At 36.3% G+C, this 14,845-nt stretch overlaps 1 protein-coding gene across 4 annotated transcripts in view; it reads right to left on the minus strand.

Moving 5' to 3' along the window:
* Positions 1 to 14,845, minus strand: part of Myo61F (unconventional myosin 61F) — a 748,935-nt gene that overhangs the window by 640,630 nt on the left and 93,460 nt on the right. For all 4 annotated transcript variants that reach the window (XR_016546978.1, XM_090374260.1, XM_090374259.1 and 1 more), the window contains exon 2: positions 10,118 to 10,249. Coding sequence is in view for 3 of the 4 variants with exons in the window: in XM_090374259.1 (XP_090230385.1) it covers positions 10,118 to 10,249 (132 nt within the window). In the remaining variant the exon portion in view is untranslated. The remainder of the gene's footprint in view (positions 1 to 10,117; positions 10,250 to 14,845) is intronic.

Raw genomic sequence — 14,845 nt, forward strand, 5'->3', positions numbered from 1 at the left:
AACATTTCCTACTGAACAATTTTGTCCTTACTGTTTATGTCTATCTGTAATAGTTTAAAAAGTTATTGAGAATGAAAGTAACCAAGGCGCAATAGCAAATGACCAAAATGTGAACTTTTTAATTTTTTCGAAAAAAATTATATTAAATATCAAAATTTCTAATTTCTTCTTGCATCTTCGTCAACAGCATTATACGCCTGACAAAATAAGTATAAATTGTTTATACTATTCTCTATTAGTTTCGGAGATATAACAGCAGTTAGACGTTTCACTTTTCGTGACAGCCTGAGCTCCATAGGGTATCCCCGGCATATACGTTATTCACGTGAAAAGGACAATTTTGGGGAAAAAAAATAATAAAATACACACCTAAACAAAAATTATCAAATTCTAACATAATTATAATAGCTGTGGTCTAGTATGACAGTTTAATGAAAACAGATGCAACTTATTAAGAATCAGATTACCAAAAACAGGTTTAAACAATTGATTCAAATTTCATATATGGTATAACACCACTTAAATACAATATTAAAACAGTAATATAAGCAAGAAAGTGACATGAATATTTAAATTGCAAAAATTACTTCTCAGTAAAATGATACACAGCCTTCCCTTCATATGTCTAATTCATACCACATTAACATTAGAATTAGTAGAGGCATACGATGCAAGAAAGCAAGCTTATGCAGCATCAGCCAAAAAAAAAAAAAAAAACACCCACTACCATTTCCTCTCCATTCTTTCCAAATGCCTAGGAGTAAACATACATAAATTTATTTCGGCTATCAACTTCCACAACAATAAATGGAAGTCTGTTCCACCAATCAACTACCCGCTCGAGACAAACTTCCGCACATCTATTCTACAACTGTCTTTCCTCAATTTGAATTTATGACCTCTCAGATGTTTATTCTGAGCAAGAGGAAGAATCCCATCAGCACTGAGCATGCTCAAACCACTCAAGTTTTATACACGTCAGTCAGATCACCTCACAGGTGCACTCCAGACACTGTAATCTGCAAAACTTAAGCCTTTCTTCGTAAGAGCAACCCTTCTTTCCATTCACTGATCTTGTTGCCCTTCTCTGTACTCATTCCAACAGCTCTACATCCATCTTAAAATGAGGCCTTAAGTACTATACAGTACTCAAGATGTGGCCTGACCATTGCCTTATACAAGGGGATAATCACCTCCAAATCCATGCTAGAAAGATTCCTGTATATCATTGACAAGACACCATGAGCTACTCTTGCAGACCATCTGCACTACTCAAAAAACTTCATATCTGCCTGCTTTCTTATTTTTGTTATTTGTTATTTTTTTTTAGGAGCATTAGCAATTAAGGCCATATTGCTCTGGGGATATGCCGTGGTCACATTTCTGCATCCTGAGTATTTGGTGGTCACAGGCTCGAACCTGGGTCTAATCAAGAAGCGTGTGCTATGCACTGCTGCCCCTGCTCACCTGGCTACGGAGGCATCATATCTGCCTGTATGTTTACCCCTAGGTCCTTTTCATTCTCTACCACTGTCAGTGTAGTACCACAGAGTTGATACGTTACTCTGGGGTTACTGCTTCCCATATGTAGTACTTTACATTTGTCAATGTTAAACTTCATTTGCCACCTCTCAGCCCATCTGCTCAACGTTTCCAGATCCTGTTGCAGCAGCGTACTTGGACATTAAGCCTGATATCTCTCATCAATATCATTTATAAATACAGAAAACAGCAATGGACCCAACATTGAACCCTGAGGGACTCCACTAATACCATTAGTCCACGAAGAGCAGTGACTCCATTGATTACCACTCTCTGTCTTCTCCCACTCAACCATCACTTTATCCTTAGCAGCAATTTCTCTCCAATGCCACACTGATTCAATTTGTGGAGCAGGCTTCAATGTGCAACAGTATCAAAGGCCTATCTAAGGTCCAAATATATGATATCAAAGATATTCCCTGCATCCAGTTCCTTTGTAACATCATAGTATACAATCAAATTGGTCAGGCAAGACTTCCCCTTAACAAAACCATGCTGTGTCCGAGCTATAACTGAAGTCTTGTCTAGATGATCCTGCAGTGCTTCTTTAACCAGTGCCTCCATTAATTTCCCTGGTACAGAAGTTAAACTAACAGGTCTGTAATTATTTGTGTCGCCCTTTGATACTCCTTTGTAGATTGGGTCACAGTTGCACATCTCCAGACCATGGATACCTCCCCTGAGTCCAAGGAAGCTGTCATAATTATGGCTAAGGGTTTGCTTACTTCCTTTGCTGCCTATTTTAATATAACTGGATAGATTCCATCACCACCAGATGCCTTTTTTATGTTTATCTTCAACAATTTCTCCTCCACTTTCCTTTCAGTTATTACAAAATCATCTAGCTCACTGCCTGAGTTTAATCACTTCTGGCATTCCCCTCCTCAATAACTCCTCAGGTCTGAATGTAGATGCAAAATACTCATTTAGTTTTTTAGCCTCCTGAGCAGGATCATCAACAGTTGAACCATCAATATCCAGTGGACCAATCTGATCATCCCTTTCCTTCTAGAGTTTACATAGGTAAAGAACTCTTTGCTGTTTTTCTTTGCATCCTTTGCCAAAGATTTCTCATGATCTACCTTTGCCTGCCTAATCTTCTTTGTGACTTGGTTACAGACCAGCTTATATCTATCATAGGCTTCCATGTTATCCATTAATTTATATGTATCCTATGAATTTTCTTCTCGGCCACATGTCTCATTAGTTCATCTGACATCAGTAAATTCTAAGTGGGAAGCATTCAAGGAATTAATCGTGGAAGCGACTAAAAGGTTCATACCTATTAAGAAATATTGTTCAAGGTTTAGGCCTAAATTGTTGTCAAATGAACTAATGAGACTCGTAACAGAGAAGAAAAATGCATGAGATGCATATAAATTATCAAGCGACTCAGAAGCCGATGGCAGATATAAGTTAATCTGTAATCAGGTCACAAAGGAGGTTCGGCAGGAGAAGGCAGATTACGAGAAATCCTTGGCAAAAGATGCTAAGAAAAACTGCAAGGATTTCTTTACTTATATAAACTCTAAAAGGAAGGGGATGAATCTGATTGGTCCACTTGACATCGATGGTTCGACTGTTGATGATCCTGCTCAGGTAGCAAACAAACTGAATGAGTATTTTGCATCTACATTCACACGTGCGGAATTAATAAGATTTGAAAATGGCAGAAGGTTATCAAATTGTAGCAAGATACTTAATGATTTTGAAATAACTGAGAGCAAAGTGGAAGAGAAATTGTTGAAGTTAAACGTAAGAAAAGCACCTGGGGTGGATGGGATCTATCCAGTTATATTAAAGGAGGCGGCAAAGCAACTAAGCAAATCCTTAGCCATAATTATGAGAGCATCCTTGGACTCAGGGGAGGTTCCCACGGACTGGAGATGTGCAAATGCATCCCAAATTCACAAAGGGGGATCGAAGGGTGACACGAGTAATTACAGACCAGTTAGTTTAACTTCTGTTCCGGGTAAAATAATGGAGTCACTTGTTAACGATGCATTGCAGGATCATCTAGAAAAGACTGCAGCAATAATTCAGACACAGCATGGGTTTGTTAAGGGAAAGTCTTGTCTGACAAATTTCATAGGATATTATGATGTGGTTACCAAGGAACTGGATGCGAAAAATAATTCTGATATCATATATTTGGATTTCAGGAAAGCTTTTGACACTGTTGCGCATGGAAGACTATTGTACAAATTGGAGCAGAATGGTATTAAGGGTAAGTAGCTACAATGGATAAAAGGATGGTTAAGTGCTGGAAGACAGAGGGTGGTAATCAATGGGTGCTGCTCTTCTTGGACTAATGTTATTAGTGGAGTCCCACAGGGTTCGGTGTTAGTGCACTGTTGTTTTGTATATTTATCAATGATATTGATGAAGGTATATCAGGCTTAATGTCGAAGTTTGCAGATGATACAAAGGTTGGCAGGGTTGTTAATGACAGTAATGGCAGTGTGCTACTGCAACAGGATCTAGATAATTTGGGCAGATGGGCTAAGAAGTGGCAACTGAAGTTTAACCTTGACAAATGCAAAGTACTACATATGGGTAGAAGTAACTCCAGAGAAACGTACCAACTTTGTGGTACTACACTTAAGGTGGTAGAAAATGAAAAAGACCTGGGAGTAATTCTGCAGGCAGATATGAAGTTTTCTGAGCAATGCAGACAGGCTGCCAGGGCAGGTCATGGGGTTTTGTCAATGATATATAAGAATTTTGCTAGCAGGGAAAAGGAGGTGATTATCCCTCTGTATAAGGCAATGGTCAGGCCACGGCTTGAGTACTGCATACAGGTCTGAAGGCCTCATTTTAGGAAGGATGTAGATTTACCTGAGCGTGTACAGAGAAGGGCAACAAGATTGGTGAGGGGAATGAAGGGATCCTCTTACCAAGAGAGGCTTAAGTTCTGCAAATTGCAGTGGCTGGAGACTAGGCACCTGCGTGGTGATCTGATTGAGGTGTATAAGGGCTTGAATGGGTTGAACACACTGAATTCTGATGGTATCATTCCACGTGTTCAGATTACGAACCTAAGGGGGCATAAATTCAAATTAAGAAAGGGCAGATGTAGAATAGAAGTGCGGAAAATTGCCTTTAGCCAGCGGGTGGTTAATTGCTGGAACAAACTTCCATCTGTCGTTGTGGAAGTTGATAGGTTGAATAAATTTAAGGAGGAACTGGACAGGCATTTGGAGGGAATGGTGTGAATTTTTTTTTTTTTTTTTTCTTTTGGCTGATGCTGCATAAGCTCATACATTTGCTTTCTTGCATCACATGCCACTACTACTACTACTACATCCACTTAGGCCTAAACCTTGAACAATATTTCTTAGTTGGTATGTAAAGCCTACTAGCTTCCAAGATTAATTCTTTGAAGGCCTCTCATTTTGAATTTGCTGTTGGTAACATCATGAGTTGGTCCCACCGTATAGAATTTAAATACTGTCTCAGACCACCGTAATAGCCTTTCGAAAGCAAAAACTCTTCCCTTTATCCCTGATGGGAGTTACCTCTTTGAGTAAATCCCACTTCAGCACACTGTGATCAGATCAGATGTGATGAAGAATCACTACTGATGATCAGATCAAGAGTATTACTCCCTCTGGTTGCCTCCCGAACATGCTGATGTAGAAAACAATCATCCAATAAATCCACAAAAGCCTTGCTAATGTGTGAGTGAACAACAAATTCCAATTTATATTTGGGAAATTAAAATTCCCAATTATAAGACTCTCTGATTTACTGGCCCACTCTATTTCCCTGTAGAGTGTTTTATTATACTCATCAGAGTCATTAAGCCTACAACACACCCCTACTCTCAATTTTGATCTCCCAGTGCTTATGTCACACCAAACTGACTTGACACTGCACTGTCCAGTGATGTGAACTGGCTGCACTTCCTTGAATTTTATGTGTTTCTTAACTAATAGCATAGCCCCTCCTCCCTTCCTATCCTTCCTGTACACATTGTACTCCCCAAATACTATTTCTGCATTCCTTATATCTGTGACACCATGTCTCTGATATCCCAACAATATCTGTCTGTGATCTTTTGACCAACACCTCAAATTCATCAACCAAACTCCTAGAATTGGTGTATATGCAAGTAAACATGCACCTGTTCCTATTCTTTGCTACCCTAACACAACCCATGTGTTTACTTGTACTGCAATGACTTCTAGCAGTCTCTGAAATACCCTGCATCTTGTTTTTCAGGCTGCTGCTCATTCCAGTAGAAACAGTGCAAGAATACTTTTACCTCTGCCAGCGGCTACTTTTAATCTATTAGTCCGTGTATCCCCCCCGAGCTAGCAGTTTTCCGGCCCACCTAACTACAGGGTGGGTGGAGGGATGAACTGTTCACAATTGCTGGATGGGTGTTTTTATATTCTTACTAATTCCATAAAAAAAATTAAAAAAAAACCCCAACTGCTCATTTATGGCATCTGTAAGATGCTAAAGAAATTGTTAAACTCTTGTAACTTTGGCAAATCAAAATGAACACAAAAAATGCTATATAATCATTTTGAGAATATTGGTGAGAAAAGTGAAGGGTTAATTTGATTTTATTCTCTAAATTAAAGAAAAATATTGAAAAATTTTAAAAAGGTGGCATTTGTCTAATTCTGCATGAGCATTCAAGATATAAATGTAGCAGGGCTATGTTCATTTTTATATGGTGGATATAAGCATTTTGACTGTGCAATAAAATATGGATACAAGTCCCAATATCGCTAAACAATAGTAATGATACAGATAAACATATTTAATCTACTATTGTTTTTCTGTTATTACTTCCTATATAGAGATATTATGAATCTGATTGTACACAGGTTGAATATAACTTCCCATTTGAATCTAAATTTTATACACATATATTTATTAAATATCAAGGAAAACAGAATATTGCAAAATCTGTTTATGCCAAAGTAACCACATCTTCCATTAAAATATGATCACCATTTCAATTATTAAACTTAAATTGACTCTTGATTTTTAAGGAGTCCTTATGTGCTGTAATGTAATTACAGCACATAAGGACTCCTTAATACATACGATCCAGAATATATACAATCTAGTTATTAAAGTTAATTAACAGAAAAAAATCAAAATTACTCACCACACTATGGACTAACGGTATAAACCTCTTCTAATTACTTTTTTTAATTCTAACATATTCAAATACTGGTGTTTGTAACTGCACTCTTGATATAGTACCACTTCAATGGACATGACACAGCACTCAATTTTGCTGGAATATAGTTCTATCAAGGGGACCTTGATAAAACTACATAGGAAAGAAAATTACAATGGCTTAAGGTGTTACATGGCCTCTATTAACTGGATAGATATCTCACAGAGGGCAGACATAATTGAATTGTGGTATACCTTTAAAGCATTAATCACAGAAGCCTTGAATACTTATATACCATTAACAAAATACTCCACAAGGAGAATTCCAATTTGGATGAATAATGAAGTTGCCAGATTACTTAAGCAGAAAGAGTCAGCAGGGAAAAGTTAGAGCAATAAAAAATACTAAAGCGTTAACAGCTACAAATTGATCTGCAACAGTGCACACAGAAAAGGTTAGGCTCGCAAATGCAGATTATTAGAAATCTGCTGGCAAAAAGTGCATAGATTGTAGAAAGGAATTCTTCACATATACAAATGCAAAGGAGAGAAGGACAAATCAGATCAGACCCTCATTTAATGAACTTGGGATAATATTAGATACCCCAGCTGATGTTGCAGATGAACTGAACAGTTACTTTTCATCAATATTTACAGAAGAAAACCCTTTATGACATCATCATCCCTGTCCTAACACCTACTTGTACCTGCGCTTCCTGAGCAATAAACTCATCCATGCTTTATTCCTCTATTCTATCAATTTTAATCTTTTGATCCTTAATCATATCCTCTGTATGATAAATCAAACATTGAGGATATGTTACCGCCCCTGCCCTGAAGAAGCGGATATTGACTATCTAGAGCTCGATTAAACTTTAAACTTCAAAGGCAAACTTCTATAAATTGTGATTCTTGTTTCAGCCAAATTAAAACTCTAAACACTTAAAATTCATCAATATATTTTTGTATTTTATACTTTTTACATTTTCTTTTATACAACTATAAACTTTAAAATAAATATAAAACCCTAAACAATAAAATTAATCAATATATTTTTGTATTTTATACTTTTTTTTTTCAACATTTCCTTTTTATACAACTAAAAACTATAAGATCAATAAATTCCAATTCCAACTAAATCTCAACTCCATAAAAACACTATTTACATATATACAAACTTTTACAATTGTCTAATCCTGTTTACTTCTCTAGCGAACTCGGCAAAAGCTTCATTCCATTCTCTATTTTTAAACAAGTCACTCCAGGTGTATGAGTCAGAGCCAATCTGCCTAATTAACATATTCCTTGGTATATCATATCTTACACACTGCTGTAAAATATGCTCTGTATCCTCTACTATCCCACAAATACACATTGGATTTTCTTCTACACTAAGCTCTACCAGTGTTTTCTTTAACCCATGTCCAGTTATTAACATTGTTTGGAACATTCCTAGACCAGACCAAGATGAAATCTCTTTCATAGTTTTCACCCCAGGCAGAAAGGCAAAGGTAACACGGCCCCTTAGCAGAACCATTCCATCTTTCCTGCCAAATACAATCTATATCTTGCTGCAACCTTTTCTTTTCTACTTTCAAATCGTGTCCACTGGTTCCTTTCCTGCAATAACTTGCAGAGCATCATTTGAAACGGTTCTGCAGGACCGCATCACTGCCAGAAGGGCAAATCTCTGTGCTGAAATAAGACTTCTTTTAACATAGCTATTAGTCACTCTATGACCCCAAGCCCCACATGCATATGTCACAATCGGTAGAAATATACATTTATAGAGGAGGTCTAAGGACTTGCCTTTCACTCCCCATTCTACCCGTGTGACAACCCTTTATGACAATGAGAAATTATGGCAGTGAAGTTGAAAAATATGCAATTAATGATACTGAAATTTCACATGATTATTTGATGAAGAAACCTTCGAGCCTACAGGTGAGTAAGGATCCAGGGGTTGATGGCATATACCCTATAATTTTAAGGGAAGCGGTAAGGTGAGTGTATTGAACCATTAAGGCTAATTATGAGAGCATCACTGGACTCAGTAGAAATTCCCTGGATTGGAAAAGTGCCACTATATCACCACTACATAAAATATACATAAAATCCTTAGATGGATAGCAGGATGGCTTCTGAGCAGGAGTCAGAGTTGTGATAAATGGTTATTCCTCAGATTGGGTTAATGTAAGAAGTGGAGTTCCCCAAGGATCAGTATTGGGACCACCATTATTTTTGATTTTCTTAAATGACATTGATGTAGGGATAGAGGGCATGATGTCTAAATTTGCAGATGATGTAAAGATCAGTAGAGTAGTTAATGATCGCCGCAAACAAGAGCTTCATCAGAGTGACCTAGACAGACTTCATGTATGGTCACAAAAAGTGGCAGTTTTGCTTTAATCTAGCAAAATGCAAGGTCTTACAACTGAAGAACAGCAACGACAAAATAACTTATACACTTGATGGAATTGAACTAAAGATGGCAGTGGAGGAAAGGGACTTTGGTGTTACGATACAGTCAGACATAAAGACCTCCGAGCATTGTAGACAGGTTGCAAGGAAAGCCCATGGTGTCCTATCGATGATTTATCGAACAGTTGCTAGTAGAGACAAGGATATCATAATCCTGTTATATAAGGCTATTGTTAGCCATACTTGGAATAATGTGTTCAAGTATGGAAACCACCTAAAAAAAGACAGAGCTTCTTGAAAGGGTCCAGAGACAGGTAAGATCGGCAAAATGGCAACCATATCAGATAAGACTTTGAATATGTGGGTTGCACAGCTTTTCAGAGTTATGAATAATTCTAGAACTAGGGGCCATAAATTCAAGTTATGGGAGGGGGGAGATGTTTAGACTGGATTACAGGAAATTTTATTTTAGCCAGAGAGTTATAAATTACTGGAATAATTTATCTACATGGGTGGTTAAGGCTGACAGTTTGGAGAAATTCATAGGTTAGCTTGATAGTTACTTAACAGTGGAGGGAAATGCATAGGTTGTCTATTTCCTTTTCTTATCTATTTTATTTAATTTTATTATTATTTTACTTTTTTTTTCTTTTTTTTTTTTTTTTTAGTAGGTGCAGTGTACCTTGCTGAATATGTATTGAAAGTATTAAACCTAAACCTTACTCACTAGATCTTTGTGTCATGTAACCTTCTTCAATAATGAAAAAAAAAAAAAAAAAAAAAGTAAGAAATCATTCCAAAGATACTGAAAACATACAATCTATTCAAATGAAAGTGTTAAAAGATAAAGGTTACAAATTACTGAATTCAACAACTGCACACAAACATGTGTCACTACTCAGGACACTACTTTGCAGGAAGCACAAGTAAGAACATTTGATAAAAATGAAAAATTACTCTTACAACTTCACAAATAATTTAATTTAGTACATATTATGTATATGCAACTTACATATATAAGGTTTTCTTTGAAACGTTTTTTCATATTCTGCACAAAAGCCTCTTCCTCATGGAAGTCTTCCAAGAGTACAAAGTCTTGAACGCCTACTCTATCCCGCACATGAAGATCATTCTCCATGCTGGTCTGTAAAAAATTATTAAAGTTATTATACTGTTCATGTACTAAACATATACTAAATAAATAACCTACAAGCAAAATTTGATTATCTGTAATACCAATTTTGAAATATATAAGAGCAATTAGCTCAATCCTTCCTACTTAAATACTATTTGTAAAATATAGAGATCAACTCATACCTTTTTATAGGAAGTTCATTGGCCCAACGCTCACATCAAATTAATCCAATTAATCCATTATATAAAACTAAATTTATGACGCGATATTATAGTTTAAAATTGTTAATATATAGGGGTTTCTTAAAAATAATCCTGTATTCAATTTCCATAATCTACTCACTGCAAAAGGAAGAGCAAAGCAAAGCCAATGCACATCAACCCACTAAAAACTAAACCAACCAACAATAACGGACTGGAAATTGAAGAAAATTTTCAAATTTACTAAAATATTTTAGACTAAACTTCTTAATAAGGTACTAAGTTATTTCAATGTTGTCAGTGCTCACAAGAAGTAAAGTGACAATTAAAAATCTGCACTCCCTTTTATACTAATAAAATTCAATTTAGCACTCTGCGACGAGATTATTTTTATAAACCAATGTAAATAATATTATTTACACATGCACATAAATGTCCATGAGTCCGACATGGTGTATGGTCTACGTACATTTATAGCATTAGGGTTTAACTTCATTTCAAGTGTTTCGGCTATTAGGAGTTTTGTATATTCATACTGTGTATTAATTACTCTTTCCTCATTAAAAAGAAACACATGATTCTCATGGATGGCATGAAAGGAAAGTTCAGATGAACCTGTCCTTTTTGCCCTCACGGACATCTGGTGTTGTATTAGCAACGAAAGATAATTTTGAGTAGAACCAATATAAAAAGAGTTACATTCACCACATGCAACGTTATAGACTACGTTGGTATGTTCCATGTTAACAACTGTAGTTTTCTTCCAAAGAAAAAAAATCTTTTATGATTTTCATTGACCTTGAAGTTGTTGTTGTTATTTGGTTTTTAGGAGCATTAGCAACTAAGGCCACATTGCTCTGGGAATATGCAGTGGTCATTCCCTGACCTTTCCGCATCCTCCGTTTTTGGTTGTGACGGGCTCGAACCCCGGTCTAATCAAGAAGCGTGTGCTACGCACTGCTGCTCCTTCCCACCTGCATTGACCTTGAAAAGGCATATGACAGTGTTCCAAGAAAACTCTTATGGGAAGCAGTGAAAGAGGCAAATATTGATGGACAACTGATTAACATTATTAAGGCAATTTACAGGAATAATAGATGCAGAATTAAAGTGGGATCAGCTTTGTCACCTGAATTCCACACTTCAAAAGGCTTATTACAAGGTTGTTGCATGTCACCAACACTTTTCAAAATTTATATTGACATCTGCCTAAGATCCTGGTCAAAAAAATGTAATAAAATGGGATTACCGATTAATAAGAACACCTATATTCACAATTTACTTTTTGCAGACGATCACATGGTGATCGTCTGCAAATCGTCTTTTTTGCAGACGATCACTTAGCATAAGACTCTCCAACCACTTACGGTCCCAGAACCTGTGCGCCCGGTCAAGGATGACAGCATTCTCGAGGGAGACTTTGTGCTGTTTTCCCCAATAATGCTCAGCAATCGCGGACTTATTGAACTCTGCGGTCTGTATGGCTCTCATGTGTTCCCCCAGACGGTCTTTTAATCACCGTCCTGTCTCCCCCACAATCCGGGCATCTCATCTCATATATAACCCCACTACTAGAGTCCCTAGCAATGGGGTCTTTAACCTGTGACACTACCTTGTGCAACCTCTTTCTTTCACTGTTTTCCTCTTGTATATTAATTACCTTCTGCAATTGACTGGAAATCCTATCCATAGTTTTGCTGACGATAGCACATTGCATTCCACCTTCCAGTTTGAGAAACCTTGCCCTGTTCAAACAACCCCTACTTTTTCAATATCCACTACCATTTCCTTAAATGCTGATCTCCTGTGGGGCAAAGATAACTTAATTTCATTCCTTCTAAAAACTCAGTCCTGTCTTATATCTCGCAAAAAGGATTCTTCTGCTCCTACGGTTATCTTCGATGAGGCTCCGATTTCTAAGCAAGATCTTGGGGATTACCCTGACTTCTAATCTCTCCACATAAAGCACATTACAAATATTGCTTTCTCTGCATCTAAAAAACTTGGTTTTCTCTTTTGCTCTTGCCATTATTTTTCTTCCAGATTCCATTCAAAAGAGGGCAATTAGGTTAATTAATGTTTCATCTCTAACAAAAAAAAAAATTATATTAGGGTCACCCGTAAATGATTACATCTACCCATATATTTATTGTGTCTGAAACCGACTAACTCAGCCACAAAGTGAAAAAAGCCCATTCAAATTTCTCACATCAATGACAGGATTCAAATCCGGACCTTTTCCACCTGGTGTGGGGAGAATGGTGACAATACCACTCTGCTACCATGCAACAGTCTCATCTCTAACAGAGTCTCCACTCTCTGTTTCATACACCTTTCTATAGATAGTTCCACGGGCACTGTTCTTCTGAATTGGCTTCTATAATTCCCGCTCTCTCTTTCAAAGAAATTCAAACACATGCCACAACCAGTTAGCATCCATTTACTGTCCAAATTCAACCTCACCGAACTAACATTTCTTCTTCCTCATTTATTCATTCAATTTCTGTTTTCTGGAACAACCTTTCTTCTTATGTATTTCCTGAAAATTACAATCTACAGAAGTTCAAGTCTAATGTCAACAAGTTTTCTTTCAACTTTTCAACCTATGCACGGTACTAAGTACTATATGTTCTAAAAAAAAAAAAAAAAAAGTACCTGAACATAACAATGGTCCTTGAGAATCAAAAAAATTTAGTATGGAAAACATATTTATTAAAATGATATACTGTAAGATAGTAAACTAATTATAAGGAATTGTGGGAGATGTGGTTTCTTTCTTTGGCAATTCTTTACTTTTTATTTAATTTGATTTTACTTTATTGTTTATTATTAGTTATATTTTGTAGTTTACAACAATATACCTATGTAAATCTAAGCAGACAGCATTATAGAATTTTTAGTGCAAACCCCCAGGGGTTTGCAAACCACTGGTTCGGAATCGCTGCTATATTCTAATGTCATTCTAACTATTTTTTTGCGATGTTTTAAACATCGATTTTTGTATGCCAGTTATGCTTTGTCTAAGAGACACTCTGGCAAATTTTGGGGTTAAGTTTGCCCTTAAGCAATATTTAAGGAACCTAATATGAAATTTTTGTGCTTCATATTTTAAAGTGATATAAATATATTCCTGAGCCAAATTGTGTAAATAAATATTCATATTTTATATTTATAACTTAAACGTAGTGAACATATACAAGTGTATGAGCGTGATTATTTATAAAATAATGAATCGAAGTACACGAATGAATGGCTAAAAAAAAAAAAAAAAAAAATGCATATGTGATTTTATAAACATGCGAAAATGGGAATGTACAATATTGAAAGGGTGTGGTTTTGTGTACTATTAGTGTAAAATTAACCTATTCTATGGGTATAATGAATGTAGGCCAGGTTCAAAATGAACAAGGCAACCAAATTTTAATGTAGGTGAATCAACATGATTAATTAAAAATAAAGCGAAACTGAATCAATGAAATGAGAGAGGAATTTATAAAAGAAATGATAATTCCAAAGTGAAAAATGCAATTAGATGAAGTATCACATGAATTTAAATGGAGATAAAACTATAAAACTCAAAATGTTGTTATAAGAATGAAATGTGGTATTCTAGTAACCACTAATTCAATCACAAAAAAAAAAAAAAAAAAAGTCACAATTTCCCAACTGTTCTTCACTGTTATGCCTCTTCTCATCTTCCTTTCCCAGCATTGGTTTGTTTTTTACTGTGCCTCCTCGCAGGAAAGCTCAGGCCTTCACCACTGTCTTCCCCCCCCAAGGCAGTGGATGGAAAAGTGGGATCCCACTAGGAACCGTGGCAGCTAAATGATGAAGTAACAACAGACCAACATAACCCAACATTACACTATGCAAACTTACACCGTCTCTGGCATTTACAGAGTTTGCATTGCGACAAAGAGTATACATCACGGTTTGTAGGGGGAATCTCCAGTGTCGCTGGACAATAAACACTATACCCAAGATTGCAACAACTCAAAACGTCCCCTATAAAAGAACAAAGGAAACCACTGACTTCAAATTATATATCTCTTCATGTTACTACCACTTTCACACCTTTTTTCAGGATGACACTGTAATCAGACTAATCTCTTACTTTTAAAACAAGACAAAACCTGGACTTGACACCCAACTTCTCTGGATTTGATAAACCTGGACACTTACCTTCATGTACTCTTATCTCTATATTCATATCCATGGACTGGATTGCTCCTGCTAACCTGGCTATTGCTGGGTAGGTTTTCTGTTGCCAACAGCCTAGACTATTCATGCCACTGGAAAGATCTTTTTTTTTTTTTTTTTTTTTTTTTAACTTGCATAACTTCCTTTTTAACTCAGTCATTAAACATCTGTAGTCAACTTTATATTATCATATAACATTAGTATA

This window comes from Mastigoproctus giganteus, chromosome 5, assembly GCF_048544385.1.
Source record: "Mastigoproctus giganteus isolate SK-2022 chromosome 5, ASM4854438v1, whole genome shotgun sequence".
In the NCBI taxonomy this organism is placed as follows: domain Eukaryota; kingdom Metazoa; phylum Arthropoda; class Arachnida; order Uropygi; family Thelyphonidae; genus Mastigoproctus; species Mastigoproctus giganteus.